The sequence below is a fragment of the Chiloscyllium plagiosum genome, unplaced genomic scaffold (genome assembly GCF_037043375.1).
Source record: "Chiloscyllium plagiosum isolate Xiang-an unplaced genomic scaffold, Cpla_swu_hap1 HiC_scaffold_42, whole genome shotgun sequence".
In the NCBI taxonomy this organism is placed as follows: Eukaryota; Metazoa; Chordata; class Chondrichthyes; order Orectolobiformes; family Hemiscylliidae; genus Chiloscyllium; species Chiloscyllium plagiosum.
Genome location: NW_028270180.1, coordinates 7689223 through 7703247, shown reverse-complemented (window position 1 = coordinate 7703247; position 14025 = coordinate 7689223). Strand labels below are relative to the sequence as shown.

At 39.2% G+C, this 14025-nt stretch overlaps 2 protein-coding genes across 7 annotated transcripts in view; one reads left to right on the top strand and one right to left on the bottom strand.

Moving 5' to 3' along the window:
* The window catches only part of isl2a (ISL LIM homeobox 2a), a 42875-nt gene extending 33927 nt beyond the window's left edge, over positions 1-8948 (top strand). Inside the window, exon 7 of the transcript XR_015754132.1 lies at positions 8829-8948. The gene's annotated coding sequence lies outside the window, so the exon portion shown is untranslated. The remainder of the gene's footprint in view (positions 1-8828) is intronic.
* Positions 7917-14025, bottom strand: part of scaper (S-phase cyclin A-associated protein in the ER) — a 316829-nt gene continuing 310720 nt past the window's right edge. For 4 of the 6 annotated variants that reach the window (XM_087982088.1, XM_087982089.1, XM_043680384.2 and 1 more), the window contains 3 exons: positions 12364-12555; positions 8476-8527; positions 7917-8383 (listed from right to left, as the gene is read on the bottom strand). In XM_087982088.1, the coding sequence (XP_087838214.1) occupies positions 8277-8383; positions 8476-8527; positions 12364-12555 (351 nt within the window). In that variant the 3' untranslated portion in view covers positions 7917-8276. Of the gene's footprint in view, positions 8384-8475; positions 8528-12363; positions 12556-14025 lie in introns of those variants that run through there. The other 2 variants (XM_087982090.1, XM_087982091.1) reach the window with 1 other exon arrangement.

Below are 14025 nucleotides of genomic sequence, written 5' to 3'. Positions count from 1 at the left end.
CTCAATTAAGTCACCTCTCAACCTTCTCTCTAACAAAAACAGCATTAAGCCCCTCAGCCTTTCCTCACAAGACCATTCCTCCAGGCCTGGCAACATCCTGGTAAATCTCCTCTGAACCCTTTGCAAAGCTTCTGCATCATTTCTATAATGTGGTGACCAGAACTGAACACATTACTCCAAATGCGGCTGCATCAAAGTTTTGTACAGCTGCAGTATGACCTTTTGTGGCTCCGAAACTCAATCCCTCTACCAATAAAGCCTAACAAACCGTATGCCTTCTTAACAACCCAATCAACCTGGTTGGCAACTTTCAGGGGTCTATGTACATGGACACCGAGGTCTCTCTGCTCATTTACACTACCAAGGATCTTACCATTAGCCCAGTACTCTTTGTTCCTGTTCCTCCTTCCAAAGTGAATCACCTCACATTTTTTCACATTAAACTCCAGCTGTCACCTCTCAGCCCAGCTCTGCAGCTTTTCTACATTCTACAGTTTGTGGATAGGCGCAATATTTTTACTAACATACACTTAGCATTGAAACATAAGCTATATCACGAAATTCTAAAGTTTTACTCAAATAGATCATAATATCTGAACTCCTATGATCACTGACCAGTATATCATATTCTCTTCATTACTGCTTAGAAAAGTTTATCAAACAAAGGAATTCACAGGAGATTCAGAAACCATTCTGAGCTATATCAACCTTAAAATTGGAATAACATCCTAACTGGCTTTGTAACTTCCTCCAACACATTTATAAACTCTTGTGCCAGTATTGCCAGCATATTGTAAATGTTGGTTTCAGCTGGAAGCATCTAGGATATTGTGTAAATAGACTGTCACCAATTCTCTTGCTCACATTGATCAAGCTAGTGATACTGTGCCCACACGGCACTTTATGTCAAGAAGATAGCCTTCATTATTTAGCAGTAGTATATTACATATTAGTTCATAGCTGGCCTCATTACATGTAACATGCATGACTAGTTTGAGGCCCAACTTAAGAATACTACAACTGAAACATGGTGAACTGGTACAGCACATTCACATTGATTAGCACCTCCCAGTAACTGTCCATCACATCCTAATGGGTGAACCTTATCTTGTAATGTCAGTTAAGTCTTTCAAGTATTAACTACTTTGTAGAATATCCCCACTCTTTCAACATGTCACCAGGTGGTAAGCGATCCAACCAAGTCCAAATTCTTGCAAGCCTGAGTGCTGTCCTCATTCAACACACACAAATGTTTTCTGGAATGGATCCATAGGCAGCAACTAATAGAATACTACCTAATTTTCCCTTTTATAGCATTACAATGCACATGAGGAGGTAATTTCACCTATTGTTTCTTTGTCTCTTAGACAGAGCTAGACAATTCACTCCACTCTGTCCTATACTGTAGCCTGACAAAAATTTTCCCCTTTAAGTATTTATCCAAATCACTTTAGAAATCTGTCATTGAACAATCTCCACCAGGTTTCCAGGCAGTGCCTTCCAGATTTACCTCAGCCCAGTTCTGCTTCCTTTGATAATGATCTTATATTTGTGAGGCAACACTACTGATCATCTGCCAGTGGGAAATCAAACCCAGTTTGACCACTTTTAAACCACCCCGTGATCTCCACTCCAAGGGAAACAATTTCAGCTACTATGATCGCTTCATGTTTCTCTTCTTACAACAGTAGGACAAACTTTATTACCACAACACCCCCTCTGCCCTGCCTGAGAGCAGCCAACCTAACACAGATAAGATGAAACCAGCAAATCACTTCAGTTATATGGTCCAGTATAGTACCTGTTCGTATCTTATATCTACAAGATGGATCTGAAAAACCTATTACTTGCATTTCAGATGAGACATTAAACTGAGGCTCCAACTGTGTTCTCAGTGGGTGTAAAAGATCCTTTGCAGTATTTCAAAGATAATTAGTGGGGTTCTTACTTGTGACCTGGCCAATATTTATCACTCCACTAAAATCTGTTACAAAAGGTATTGGTCTTTATCATGGTCTGTGGAACATTACTTTCTGCAAGTTGATTGCCCATTCCTCACCTTTTATAGTGACTTCATTTCAAAGTCCTTCATTGATTGTAAAGTATGTGGAACATCTGGAGGTGGTGAAAGGTACTACATAAATGCAAAAACCATGTTATTCAATACCGCTTGGTGCAAAGACTAATCTGATGTATTGCTTCTTCCATTTTGTGTTTTAAAAGTAGATTAATTTCCTATTTCAGTGTAATTTTCTCTCTCAAATTCCCCTTGATCTTCATCTTAATGGATGACCCCTTCCGGTCTTAGACTCCCCCATAAGGAAAACAAGCTCCCTGCATAAACCTTGTAAAGTCACCCAAGAATCTTGTATGATTCAGTAAGATAGCCTCTCATTTTTCTTATTCCTATGAGTATCGGCCCAACCTATTCAACCTCTCTTCATAAAACAGATCTTCCATTTGTTCCCTGGAATTCAATAACATCACGTCTGACATGATTTTGACTTCATCTATACTTTCCTGCATACCCTCCGATAATCTTCATCCCTTTGATAATCAAGAATCTATCTATTTCTGGCTTATAATATTTAAAGATTCCACTGCCTTTTGAGGAAGAAAATTCCAAAGGCTCACTACCCACAGAGAAAAGTTCCCTCATCTTAAATGGGCACCTCCTTATTTTTAAACCCTGAATCCTAGTTCTAAATGATCCCATAAGAAATATCCTTTCATTACCCATCTGGTCAAGTCCCTTTAGGATCTTATATGTTTCAATTAAGTTACCTCGGATTGTTATAAACACCAGAGGATACAGACCTAGTATGCTTAGTTATCCCTCATAAAGTAATCCACTCATTGCAGGTATTAGTCTAGTAAATGTTCTCTGAACTTCCAATGCATTCACATCATTCTATAAGTACGATGATCAGTACTGTACACAGTTGGATGAGCATTTAGGTGGCATGGTTAGTAATTTTATGGATGACACCAAAATTGGTGGTATAGTCATCAGTGAAAAAGGTTATTTAAGATTACAAAGAGATCTTGATCAATTTGGCCAATGGATTGAGGAATGGCAGATGGAGTTTGATTTGGATAAATTTGTGGCATTGCATTTTGGTAAAATGAACAAGGGCAGAACTTACACAGTTAATGGTAGGGCCCTGAGAAATGTTGCCGAACAGAGAAACCTAGGGGTTCAGGTACATAGTTCTGTGAAAATTGTGTCACAGGCATGCAGGGTGACCAGAATGTTGCTGGAACTGGAGGGTTTGAATTATACAGAAAGGTTGGATAGGTTGGTGCATCAGAGGTTGAGGGATGACATTTTAGAGGTTTATAAAATCGTGAGGGGCATAGATAAGGTGAATAGCAAAGATCTTTTCCCTAGCATGGGAGGTTTAAAAGTAGGCAGTATAATTTAAAGGTGACAGGAGAAAGATTTAAAAGGGACCTGATGGGCAACCTTTTCACTCTGAGAGTGGTTCAAATATGGAATAAATCAACAGAGAAAGTGGTTGATTCAGGTATGGTTACAACACTTAAAAGACATTTGGACAGTTGCACGAATAGGAACATTTTAGAGGGATATGAGCCAAAGGCTGGCAAATGGGACGAGTTCAGATTGAGAAACATGGGTGAGTTGAACTTAAGGGTCTGTTTCTGTGCTGTATGACTCCTGTATTCTTGATGAAGGGCTTTTGCCCGAAACGTCGATTTTCCTGCTCCTCGGATGCTGTCTGAACCGCTGTGCTTTTCCAGCACCACTTTAATCCAGAATCTGGCTTCCAGCATTTGCAGTCATTGTTTTTACCTCTATAATGCCCTCATAATTGTCTCTTAGTCAGAGCTAGACAATTCACTCCACTCTGTCCTATACTGTAGCCTGATAAAAAAATTTCCCCTTTTAGTATTTATCCAAATCACTTTAGAAATCTGTCATTGAACAATCTCCACCAGGTTTCCAGGCAGTGCCTTCCAGATTTACCTCAGCCCAGTTCTGCTTCCTTTGATAATGATCTTATATTTGTGAGGCAACTGAAGGATAATTCCCCTATTCTTGCATTCAATGCCCTCACAATAAAACATGACATGCTATCAGCTGTCACACTATTCCACACCATATACCTCTGAATATTTAGTTCCTTGTAAGCATACCTACGCAGTGGGTCTAACCTCAATTTGTGCTACTGACTCACTTATTTGTTACAATTACCACTTGCATTCTGATAAAGAGCCATAATTTTGACATTTTCTTTACCATTTTCTCCACCCTTGACCCTATTTACTCCGGAACTTTTACATTTGTATGTTCTGTTCCTTCCTTTGGATATTGTTATCTAAATAACTGCACTGTAATGCTGCTATGTCCTCTTGCTTTGTAAGCCTACATTCCTCCTCTCCCAAATTCTCTCTTTCCACCCTCCCCAAATCATTTAAAGCCCTCTCAACAGCCTTGGTTATTCAACTTGCATGCAATTCTGGTCTCCTTCCTATCGGAAAGATGTTGTGAAACTTGAAAGGGTTTAGAAAAGATTTACAAGGATGTTGCCAGGCTTGGAGGATTTGAGCTATAGGGAGAGGCTGAACAGGCTAGGGCTGTTTTCACTGGAGTGTCGGAGGCTGAGGGGTGACCTTATAGAGGTTTACAAAATTATGAGAGGCATGGTTAGGATAAATAGACAAAGTCTTTTCCCTGGGGTCGGGGAGTCCAGAACTAAAGGGCATAGGTTTAGGGTGAGAGGGGAAAGATATAAAAGAGACCTAAGGGGCAACTTTTTCACACAGAGGGTGGTACGTGTATGGAATGAGCTGCCAGAGGATGTGGTGGAGGCTGGTACAATTGCAACATTTAAAAGGCATTTGGATGGGTATATGAATAGGAAGGGTTTGGAGGGATATGTGCCGTGTGCTGGAAGGTGGGACTAGATTGGGTTGGGATATCTGGTCGGCATGGACGGGTTGAACCCAAGGGTCTGTTTCCATGCTGTACCTCTCTATGACTCTATGACATGAGTATAGTATGGTTCAAGTGTACCATGGGAACAACCCTCTTCTGTACAAGTTCTGGTGCCAATGCCCCAAGAACTGAAACCCATTCCATTCACACCAATATTGAGCTGCGCATTTAATTCCTTGATTTAATTCAGCCTTTACCAGTTGCTCTGTGGCTCAGGTAATAATCCAGCTATTACCATCTTGGAGGTTCTGCTTCTCAATTTAACTCCTGATTGTAAAGATTTCAGTAGAACTTCCTTTCTTGTCCTACAAATGTCATTGGTACCAATGTTGATTGTCCTGTCCCTCTCAAGTTTTTCTCAAACACTGAAGAGATGTCCTTGACCCTGGCACTGGACAGGCAATAGAACCTTTGTGACTCTCATTCACAGCTGCAGAGAACTATTCTCCTAACTATACAGTGCCTTCAATTGGTACAATCCTATTTTTTTCTCTTCACTTGAATGGTTCTTTGTACCACAGAGCTCATTCTCTCTGTAATCCCAACTCTTGTCTGCAGTTTGCCAGCAGCATTATTGCTGGTTTTCATTTCTAATGCATAGGCCTCCCTGATCTCAGATCAACCCTGAATGACCTATTGAGAGGTTTGAGCACCCTACTCTGCAAAGTGCCCAAGTAACTTTTTGTTTCCCTGATATGGCAATGTCAGCAACTCAGATTCTGGCTCCTTATCTTCTATGAAGTTCCTCAAGATGCAAACACTGATTACAGATATGGTCATTCTGGATCACCTTTGTGTCCAGAAGCTTCCACATGCTGTAGCAGCAAGATCTCACCTGCCCTACCACCACTATTTTATTGGTTTAATTTATATATTAGTTACTCAAGACTCCCCTATACTGTACACTTTTCTGCACTGGTTTCTGTTTAAAGAAATCACCAATATGAATTTTATACTTAAGCAGCAATTTTTACTAAAGAGAAGAAAAATACTGGAAACCTAAACACAAATTGAAGACTTTACTTGTGTCCTGCTGTGGTTTGTGACATCACTCCATCACAGCAGGTAGGCGTCTCCATCCATGCCTTTTATCCTCTCTCACCCACTTCTCGTTCTGGGCACTTACTTCTTTCAGTAAACTTTAGTTGAAGCTTCTTTCTCCCTTTGCACTAAATTCCCACTTGTACCAAATTTTCAGTTCACTCATGTCTCACTCAGTTGAAACCTTCACACAGGTCATGCTCCTTGTTTCAATCTAAAAAGAACAGGCTCAAATGGATTTTGTTCTGTTCATGAACAGTGTTGGGTTACATTAATTTGCCCATTCTGACTGGAATTCTAGCTCATTTGTTAATGTTCTAACTTCTGCTTCCATACCTTATGGGAACCTGATTTCTGCTTCCTGTCTGAAGCTAAGATTGGGATCTACCATAGGTAGACTGTGGACACGAACCTGCATCTTACAGAACCACATGCTACCATGATCCAAAGCTCTGTGCTACAATACTGGAGGGGAATTTGATTTCAGTCCCAGTACAATTACAAGGTGCATTTGGGTGACCAATCATCAGGACCTAAGACACACTGGGATTGCAAATAGGAAAGAGATTGCAACAAGAGTTTCTTGGCAGGGAAAGAATTCACAACCTGGTAATGGCAAATGAGAATAATTTTGAATTCTAAATATGACTTGACTATTAAAGGTCCAGACACAGGTTTGAAATGTCTTCCAAAAGCACTGGTAGAGATTTTGAAATACCAGATCCTGTGACCAAACTTGACCTATTTAGTTCACTATAGACAGTGACACTGATAATGATGTAAAAACATTGCATTATCTGGCAATTATCATTTTGCTGTTTGCAGTAGCTTACGGAGTGCAACATTAACTGTGTGTCCTACAATCCAACAGTATACATCAGAAAGTACTTTATTAGCTGTAAAGTACTTTGAGACATCTGGTGGTTGTGAAATGTGGTATATATGTGTAAGTGTAAAATGAGCTGTAAATGTGTATCACATTTTTTTAATTAAGGTGATTATGGTACACGACCAACAACGAAGAGGTTGCAAATTAAAATTCCACAGGATCAATTCTAGTTGACAGAAAGGAAAAGGCTATGAAGGTTGCTGAATGATTGCTCACATTCAACTGGTTCACAAATACCTTTCAGGGAAGGAACATGCTATCTCTTTTCAGCCTGTGCTACACACAACTAAATCCTTGCCATATAATTTGAAATTCTAACGTTTCTGGAGAAGCCTTACAAGTCACAAAACTCACCATTTTCTCAATGTTACTCAGAAAACGTAAATAAAACTGCATTGCCAGAGGGTCCCACATCATAATCAAACATACATTGAGATCAGCAGAGGTTCATCCACATTTAGGCAATAATGCATGCAGAGGCATTGCAGAGGCCATGATGTAGGTAACCATGAGGTTACCTACATCATGCGAACAGGCTGTCAGGATTTAGGGCCAAGAAAATATGAAATTTTTTCACTCAAAGTCGTGAACCATTGGAATTTTCTCCCTCAACAGGGTTGTAGATGCTCCATCGTTGAATATAATTGAAGGGTGAAGAGACAGATCTTTGGTCTCCCCAAGTAATCAAGAATCATGTGAACTGAGTAGGAAAGTGGACTTGCAGCCCAAGATCAACCATGATTGCAATAAATGGTGAAACAGGTCTAATGGGTAGATGCTGGATAAAGCACAGTAGGTCATGCAGCATCCAAGGAGCAGGAAGGTGAAGAACTTGTGCTTGAAACGTCAACTCTCCTGTTCCTTAGGTGATGCCTGACCTGCTATGCTTTTCCAGCGCCACACTCTGACTCTGATCTCCAGCATCAGCAGTCCTCATTTTCTTCTAATGGGTGGATGGTCTACTCCTGCTCCTATTTCTTATGTTCTTAAGCTTTCCCCCAGCAAATAACCAATACTTTACATGAATGCAGATGAAAATAAATAATTTTATTGTGTCATCAGTGTATCTAAGGCACTGATACACTGCTAATAAATAAAATTAATTGACACATTCCACAGGGGACTGCTGGATCATTCTAAACAACAAGAACCAAATGGATTATTCTACACACACATACATTAGAAAGCATCACATTAAAAAATTGTCAAAAAGTGATTACAATGAAAATCGTATGTACAACAGGTACTATATACAATTTGTGCAAATCAAATATAAGAACATTCTAGAACATAATGTCAATGAATGAATTACAAGACTAATTTATAAATCAAGTAATGTTTTGTGGGGTTGGGTATTTTTCACCCTTTCCCAAATCTGTTTTATTCTTAGCAAATTGTGTCTTTATTTAAAAAAAATTTCCGGGCATCCTCCCACATCTCCCTGGGGAACCTGTTGGAGAAATCAAGGTAGTCTTGAGCTCCAGGAATTCTCTCTGAAATGAGGACAACAATAAATTGTTAAATAGAACACTTATGCTGCTGTTGTTTACGACAAATGTACAAAGAGCAATCCTGAAATACGTACCTTTCTGTTGAGAAGTCTTATTGTCAGACTGACTCAAACTCAGCGCAAAATCCTAAAATTAAAGAGAAGCATACATTGTCATTTGATCAATTTAATGCTTCTGTATGAATTCTTTATTATTCAATCTGGTTCTAAAGTTCCCCTTAGTATGTGTTGGCTACCCATGGATCAGACCTCCTATGTGATGAAGTAGCACAGTGTTTTAGATTGAGAGATATTATGCATTGCTACACATTCTAGAAGAATGTAGTTTAATGTAACAAGATTTTGTTATAGATCATTGTTGTCAAAGAAGTGTCACCTATTGTTCTTGATCAACATCTCAATGGTAACAGTGTAAATTGTTTATCTAGATCAATGTGCCTTGTATCTTTGGATGAAGGTGTCATTGGAAGGGAAGTTGCTGGAGTGAACAAGGACATCACAAAGATTATGGTCCCTTTAAATGCTGAATGAAGAGGGGAAGATAAGTTTGGTGGATTCATGTTACAGGTGACTGAAATGACAGAGAATGAATGATGTGTTGAACATGGAGGCTGATGAAGTTGGAGGTGAGGATAAAAGGAACTCTATTACACTCTGGGAACGAAGGGAATGAGTGAGAGCTGAAGTACAGTACATGATCAAGCACTCTCTCAACAATGGGGGTGTTTCATTTGAGTCAAAACAAAGACATATCAGAAGTATCCATATAAAGGTTGGCATCGTCAGAATATTTGAAGACACAGAAGCTATGGAGGTCGAAAAGGCCATTCCAAGAAGTAGGGTGGGATACTGCAAATTTAAGGTAACTGTGGGTTTGTAGCTGAATTTAGCTGGAATTGTGCATTATCTAACTTGCCTAACAACTTTCTTACACATTGAACATTCAGAGATTTGCAGTCCATTGTCTATGACTAAGATTGCGATTTTAATCCATGATGATTTCTGTCCTTGGGTACACATGGAATTGACCATTATCCAGCATGTTTCTCAATTTGAGGGGCATAAAACATTTTAAACATTTGAATTAAGCTGAAAAATATGAAAAGTTCAAATTAAATGTTTTGTTTTAACGACAATGCCCATTGTTTTGATTATAACGTGATGCCGGACGTATTCTCACTGCAGTTGATGTTCCCATTGCTACTTTTCTGTCTTTTCATGTCATTCAGTGGTATGTGTGTGATTCATGTCTGTACTAGTCCTACAGAAGTTTGGTATATAATACTTGTCGTGGCATTGGAACTATGCAGTTACCATGATTGGCACAAAGTTACATTTCTGATGCTACATCCCTCTTTGCCCAACCCAAACTTTACGTACACGGCTTTCATAGCATTCAAATTACAGGTTATATTTTAATGCTATGAAATAGTCAGGTGGACAGCTGGCTTTTTGCTTACATTAACAATGTTCTAAAATTATTAATCTTCTCTTTGAAAGAGATGAAGTTATATAGCAGCTGGTGAAAAACCCAACACTCCACCTTCTGAGCATTTTCCCTCTGCTTGCCACTTAGGTGTAGGTAGCACTGCAATCAACTTATGCCACACACTTTGCCTCAATGCAAAGGGTTTTACCAATGAAAGATTTGCCACGTCAAGTGACTGTAAAACCATGTTAGTGAATCAGGAACAAAACTGCAGATGTAGACTTCCGTCTGAAGGTCCACTATCCAAACTGTTGCTGAACTCAGCCTTGCTAAGTCACTCCTTGAGTGACACTTTAATACTGGCTCAAGTTTAGAAACGTCAATGCACTGAGTGCAGGTACCCTCTCTGCCTTTAGTGAGTGATTAATGTCAGCAGCGCACAAACTCACAAATGAGACAAAGGGGAAAGGAATTTTCTTTTCTCTTTCCTACCTACCCTTTCAACTCCATCCTTCTCAGCATTCAAATTGTCCTTTCAATGAAATAGTAAATTACTTGCAGTTCTATTAATTCATTGATCTTCATTCACTGCTCATGATTCAGTCTGCACTACCTCAGGAAGGGAGTAAATGCATATTGGGTGACTGCTTTGCAAAACATCTCTGTTCGGTCTACAAGTGTGACCGTGAGGATCAAGCGGTCTGTCATTTCAATAACTTGCCCCATTCTGACCCTTGTGTTGTCAGTCCTTCTACATTGTTGACTGAAGCTCAATGAAAGGCCCTTATCATTTCTTTGTAGTTTTTCAGACTCAATGCAGAGTTCAATGTTTTCAGATCATAGCCTCTGCTGCCATTTTGTTGGTTGGCAGTTTTTTAAATAATACTGCGATTGCCAATTACGTCTCCTCTACACCCATCTGCTGTTTCTTCACTTGTTTCATTACCATCTTCTTTTGCCTTACACCATCACCCCACTTATCTCTCCTAATTTCACCCTATTCCACACCTTGTGATTCGTTTCCATCCCATCTCTGTACTTGGTTAAAGCCTGTTACATCATCAAACTTTCTAATGAAAAGTTACCGAATGACTTGAAAAGTTAACTGTTTCTCTCTCCACTGACGCTGACTGCCATGCTAAGTATTTCCAAAGTTAAAAATCACACAACACCAGGTTATCGTCCAATAGGTTTATATGAAAGCACTAGCTTTCTATGCACTTCATCAGGTGGTTGTGGAGTATAATCTTATACTCCACAACTACTTGATGCAGGAGCAACACTCTGATAGCTAGAGCTTCCAATTAAACCTGCTGGACTATAACCTGGTGTTGTGTGATTTTTGACTCTGTACATCCCAGTCCAATACTGGCAGCTCTAAATCATGAGCATTTCCAGTATCTTTTGTACAAACATAGATTTCATCTATAATGACTGATGGTTTACAATATTATATCCCCTGATTTTACCTGGTCATCCAATTCAGACCTCACATTCTCACAGCCAAAGGCATTTCCAGGGCGAACAAACTGAAACCTGCCTCTACCAAGTTCTTGCTTTTAAGTCCAAATTACTGCACCAATCCAAGGTGAAGCAGTCACTCCCTCTTTCTTCAAGCTTTCTCACAGGGATATATAGTACCTCTATCCTAAGATAAAAACCATTAGCTCCCTAAGTGTAAACAGACATACGGCTGTGAAGCATCCTTGACATACCTATTAGCAAATACCACAGCGAATACAGAATGACATAGTACATGAAAACAGGTGGATTATTATGTAATGTTTACTTTTGTTTATAATTTTAGTTCATTGGTGTCTCCTTTACCTTTTTGAGCTCTACCAATCAGTGTAGTTTCTGATGATCTGCGCAAAGGATATTTGTGCTGATAGACTGAACACTTTCAAAGCAGATTGCCCTCAATTTTTCTGTTATTTGTGTCACTGGCAAAGTCAGCAATTGTTGTCCATCCCTAGTTGCCTTTGAATTGATCGGATCTTTAGACAATTTCAGAATAAAGCGAAGATTCAACCTCAGTCACTTGTAAGTCAGAGCAGGTTAGAATGCCAGATTTCCTACCCTAAAAGGACATTACTGATTCAGATGGATTTTTACAACACCTGACAACCATTACAAATTCACAATTAAACTAGCTTTTTAATTACAGATTTTACTGAATTAAAAATTTCACCAGTCGTCATGGTGGAATTTGAACTCATGCCCCTACAGCATTAGTTTGTGTCTCCAGATTATAACCACTACCTCCCCCATCAAGCAAGGACTGATTTAATGCAGATTACACCCCACCCTACCTTGTAATTATATTGTTGATCCTTCAATGTTGCTTGGTTAGAATTCTGGAACTCTCTTTTCAACAGCACTATGGATAGACTACAGTGGTTCAAAAAGATAGCTCATCATCATGTGTTCAAAGGCAATTAGTGATGAGCAATAAATACTGGCCTTGTCAGCAACACTGACATCTCAAGAGTAAGGAAGAACTGAGCATTGCTGGATCATGCATGCATATTTACCTGGATAAAAGTAGCTAACAGAATGCAGCTCATCTCCTGCTCCAAGATGACTTTGTTCTGTGGGTTGTTGTAACAAGCTGTTATCAGTGTTGGAAACAGGACTTTGATCAATCGTTGATCACTAAAGTACTGAAAAGGCAGTTGGCAGAGTTTCTGAAGAACTGTGGGGTGGCGGCCAGATTGCACTGTTAACTAAGAAAGCAAAAACAATATAATGTTTACAAAGATGTGGCAAAACCCAGTAAAATAAGCCTACTATAAAAAGTCTAAATTATGTTGAAAAAAAACTGTTGTATCTCAATTTTCCTCATTAGTGTCTGTGTACTGTTTTGTATACGTCTATAATGTAAACATGTCACATTGTAATTACACCCTCCCACCAGTGGTGTTGCTGGAGCACCTCCGTTTTCCTTCTCTCAGCCCCTTAGCCTGTACCAAAGAGAAACTCTCCTGTCCCAACCAACATGTTTCTCAGATATCTGTCTACTTTTACATTTACTTTTTGATAACAAATATCAATGAGATCAAAGTTTTATTCAGGAATAAGGAAATAATACATGTCTTTAAAATAAGGGTTTAATTATGTCTGCAGGCCCCTGGTCTAATTATCCCCTGCTGCACTTCACATGAAGATTACACTGCCAACATCGACCACAAGGGATCAAGTGTTGAGAAAAAAGGAAGCAAATACAAACAAGATAAAAACAAAAATGATGAAAGCACACAAGGCCCTCTTACACCTGAAGGAGAAAGTAGGTTAATGTTTCAGGTAGGAACTTTCATCAACCTATCATCTGCTTTCAAATGCAATTTGCCCACTCTTGTTTTTCCAATAGCTTCATTTTCATTCCAGATTTGCAGTCTTCCTCTCTACCTTCAGCTTAATTGGCTGTATGAAGCCACAGATTCAAATGTTCAGTATGTAAAATTTAACAAATTCAGCTAAAAGTGGGTGCGCAGCCGTGGGATACCATTGAGCACTGCATCAAGGAAAACAAATATGCGAGACAACACAGACGTCAACAGTAGAGAAGAAATGGTTACTTCCAAACAATGTTTTACTGTAGGAAAGTCACATACGATGTGGCAGATGCAACAGTTCTGCAAAGTCCTATTCTGCATTATAAACACCCTGAAGGAGTCCTGGGTTATGACTGCATTTTTAGAAATAAATCTGCTAGCCGTTACAAAAGTAAGAATTTAATTAGGAAAGTCCAGAATCTGTGGCCTATTGCATTTGTCAGTCAGCTGCTGAACTCAGCCATGATGCTAAACATGGTTAAATATCAGAGAGGGGCACTTATATTGTGAGCATTTAATGTCCATCACTAACTACCCTTGAGGAAGTGATGGTGAATTTTTTGATACTTAGTGTTTTGCTAAGCTATTTTGAATGGCACAAAGAATCAATGAAATTGCCATGGGTCTGGACTCACGTTCAGGTCAAACCGGATTAATAGCAGAAATCCTCTCCTAAAACCCGAGGTGGGGGTCAAAGTTTTTCTTAACAACAACAATCTAGTACTTTCACAGTCACCACCTCAAGCACAATTAGGAATAGGCAACAAATGCTGGCCAAGTCGGTGTCATCCATAATTTAAAATAAAACATAGTGCTACTAATTTTATTCTAGATAATTTATTCTTCTATGTGGTGAATTTA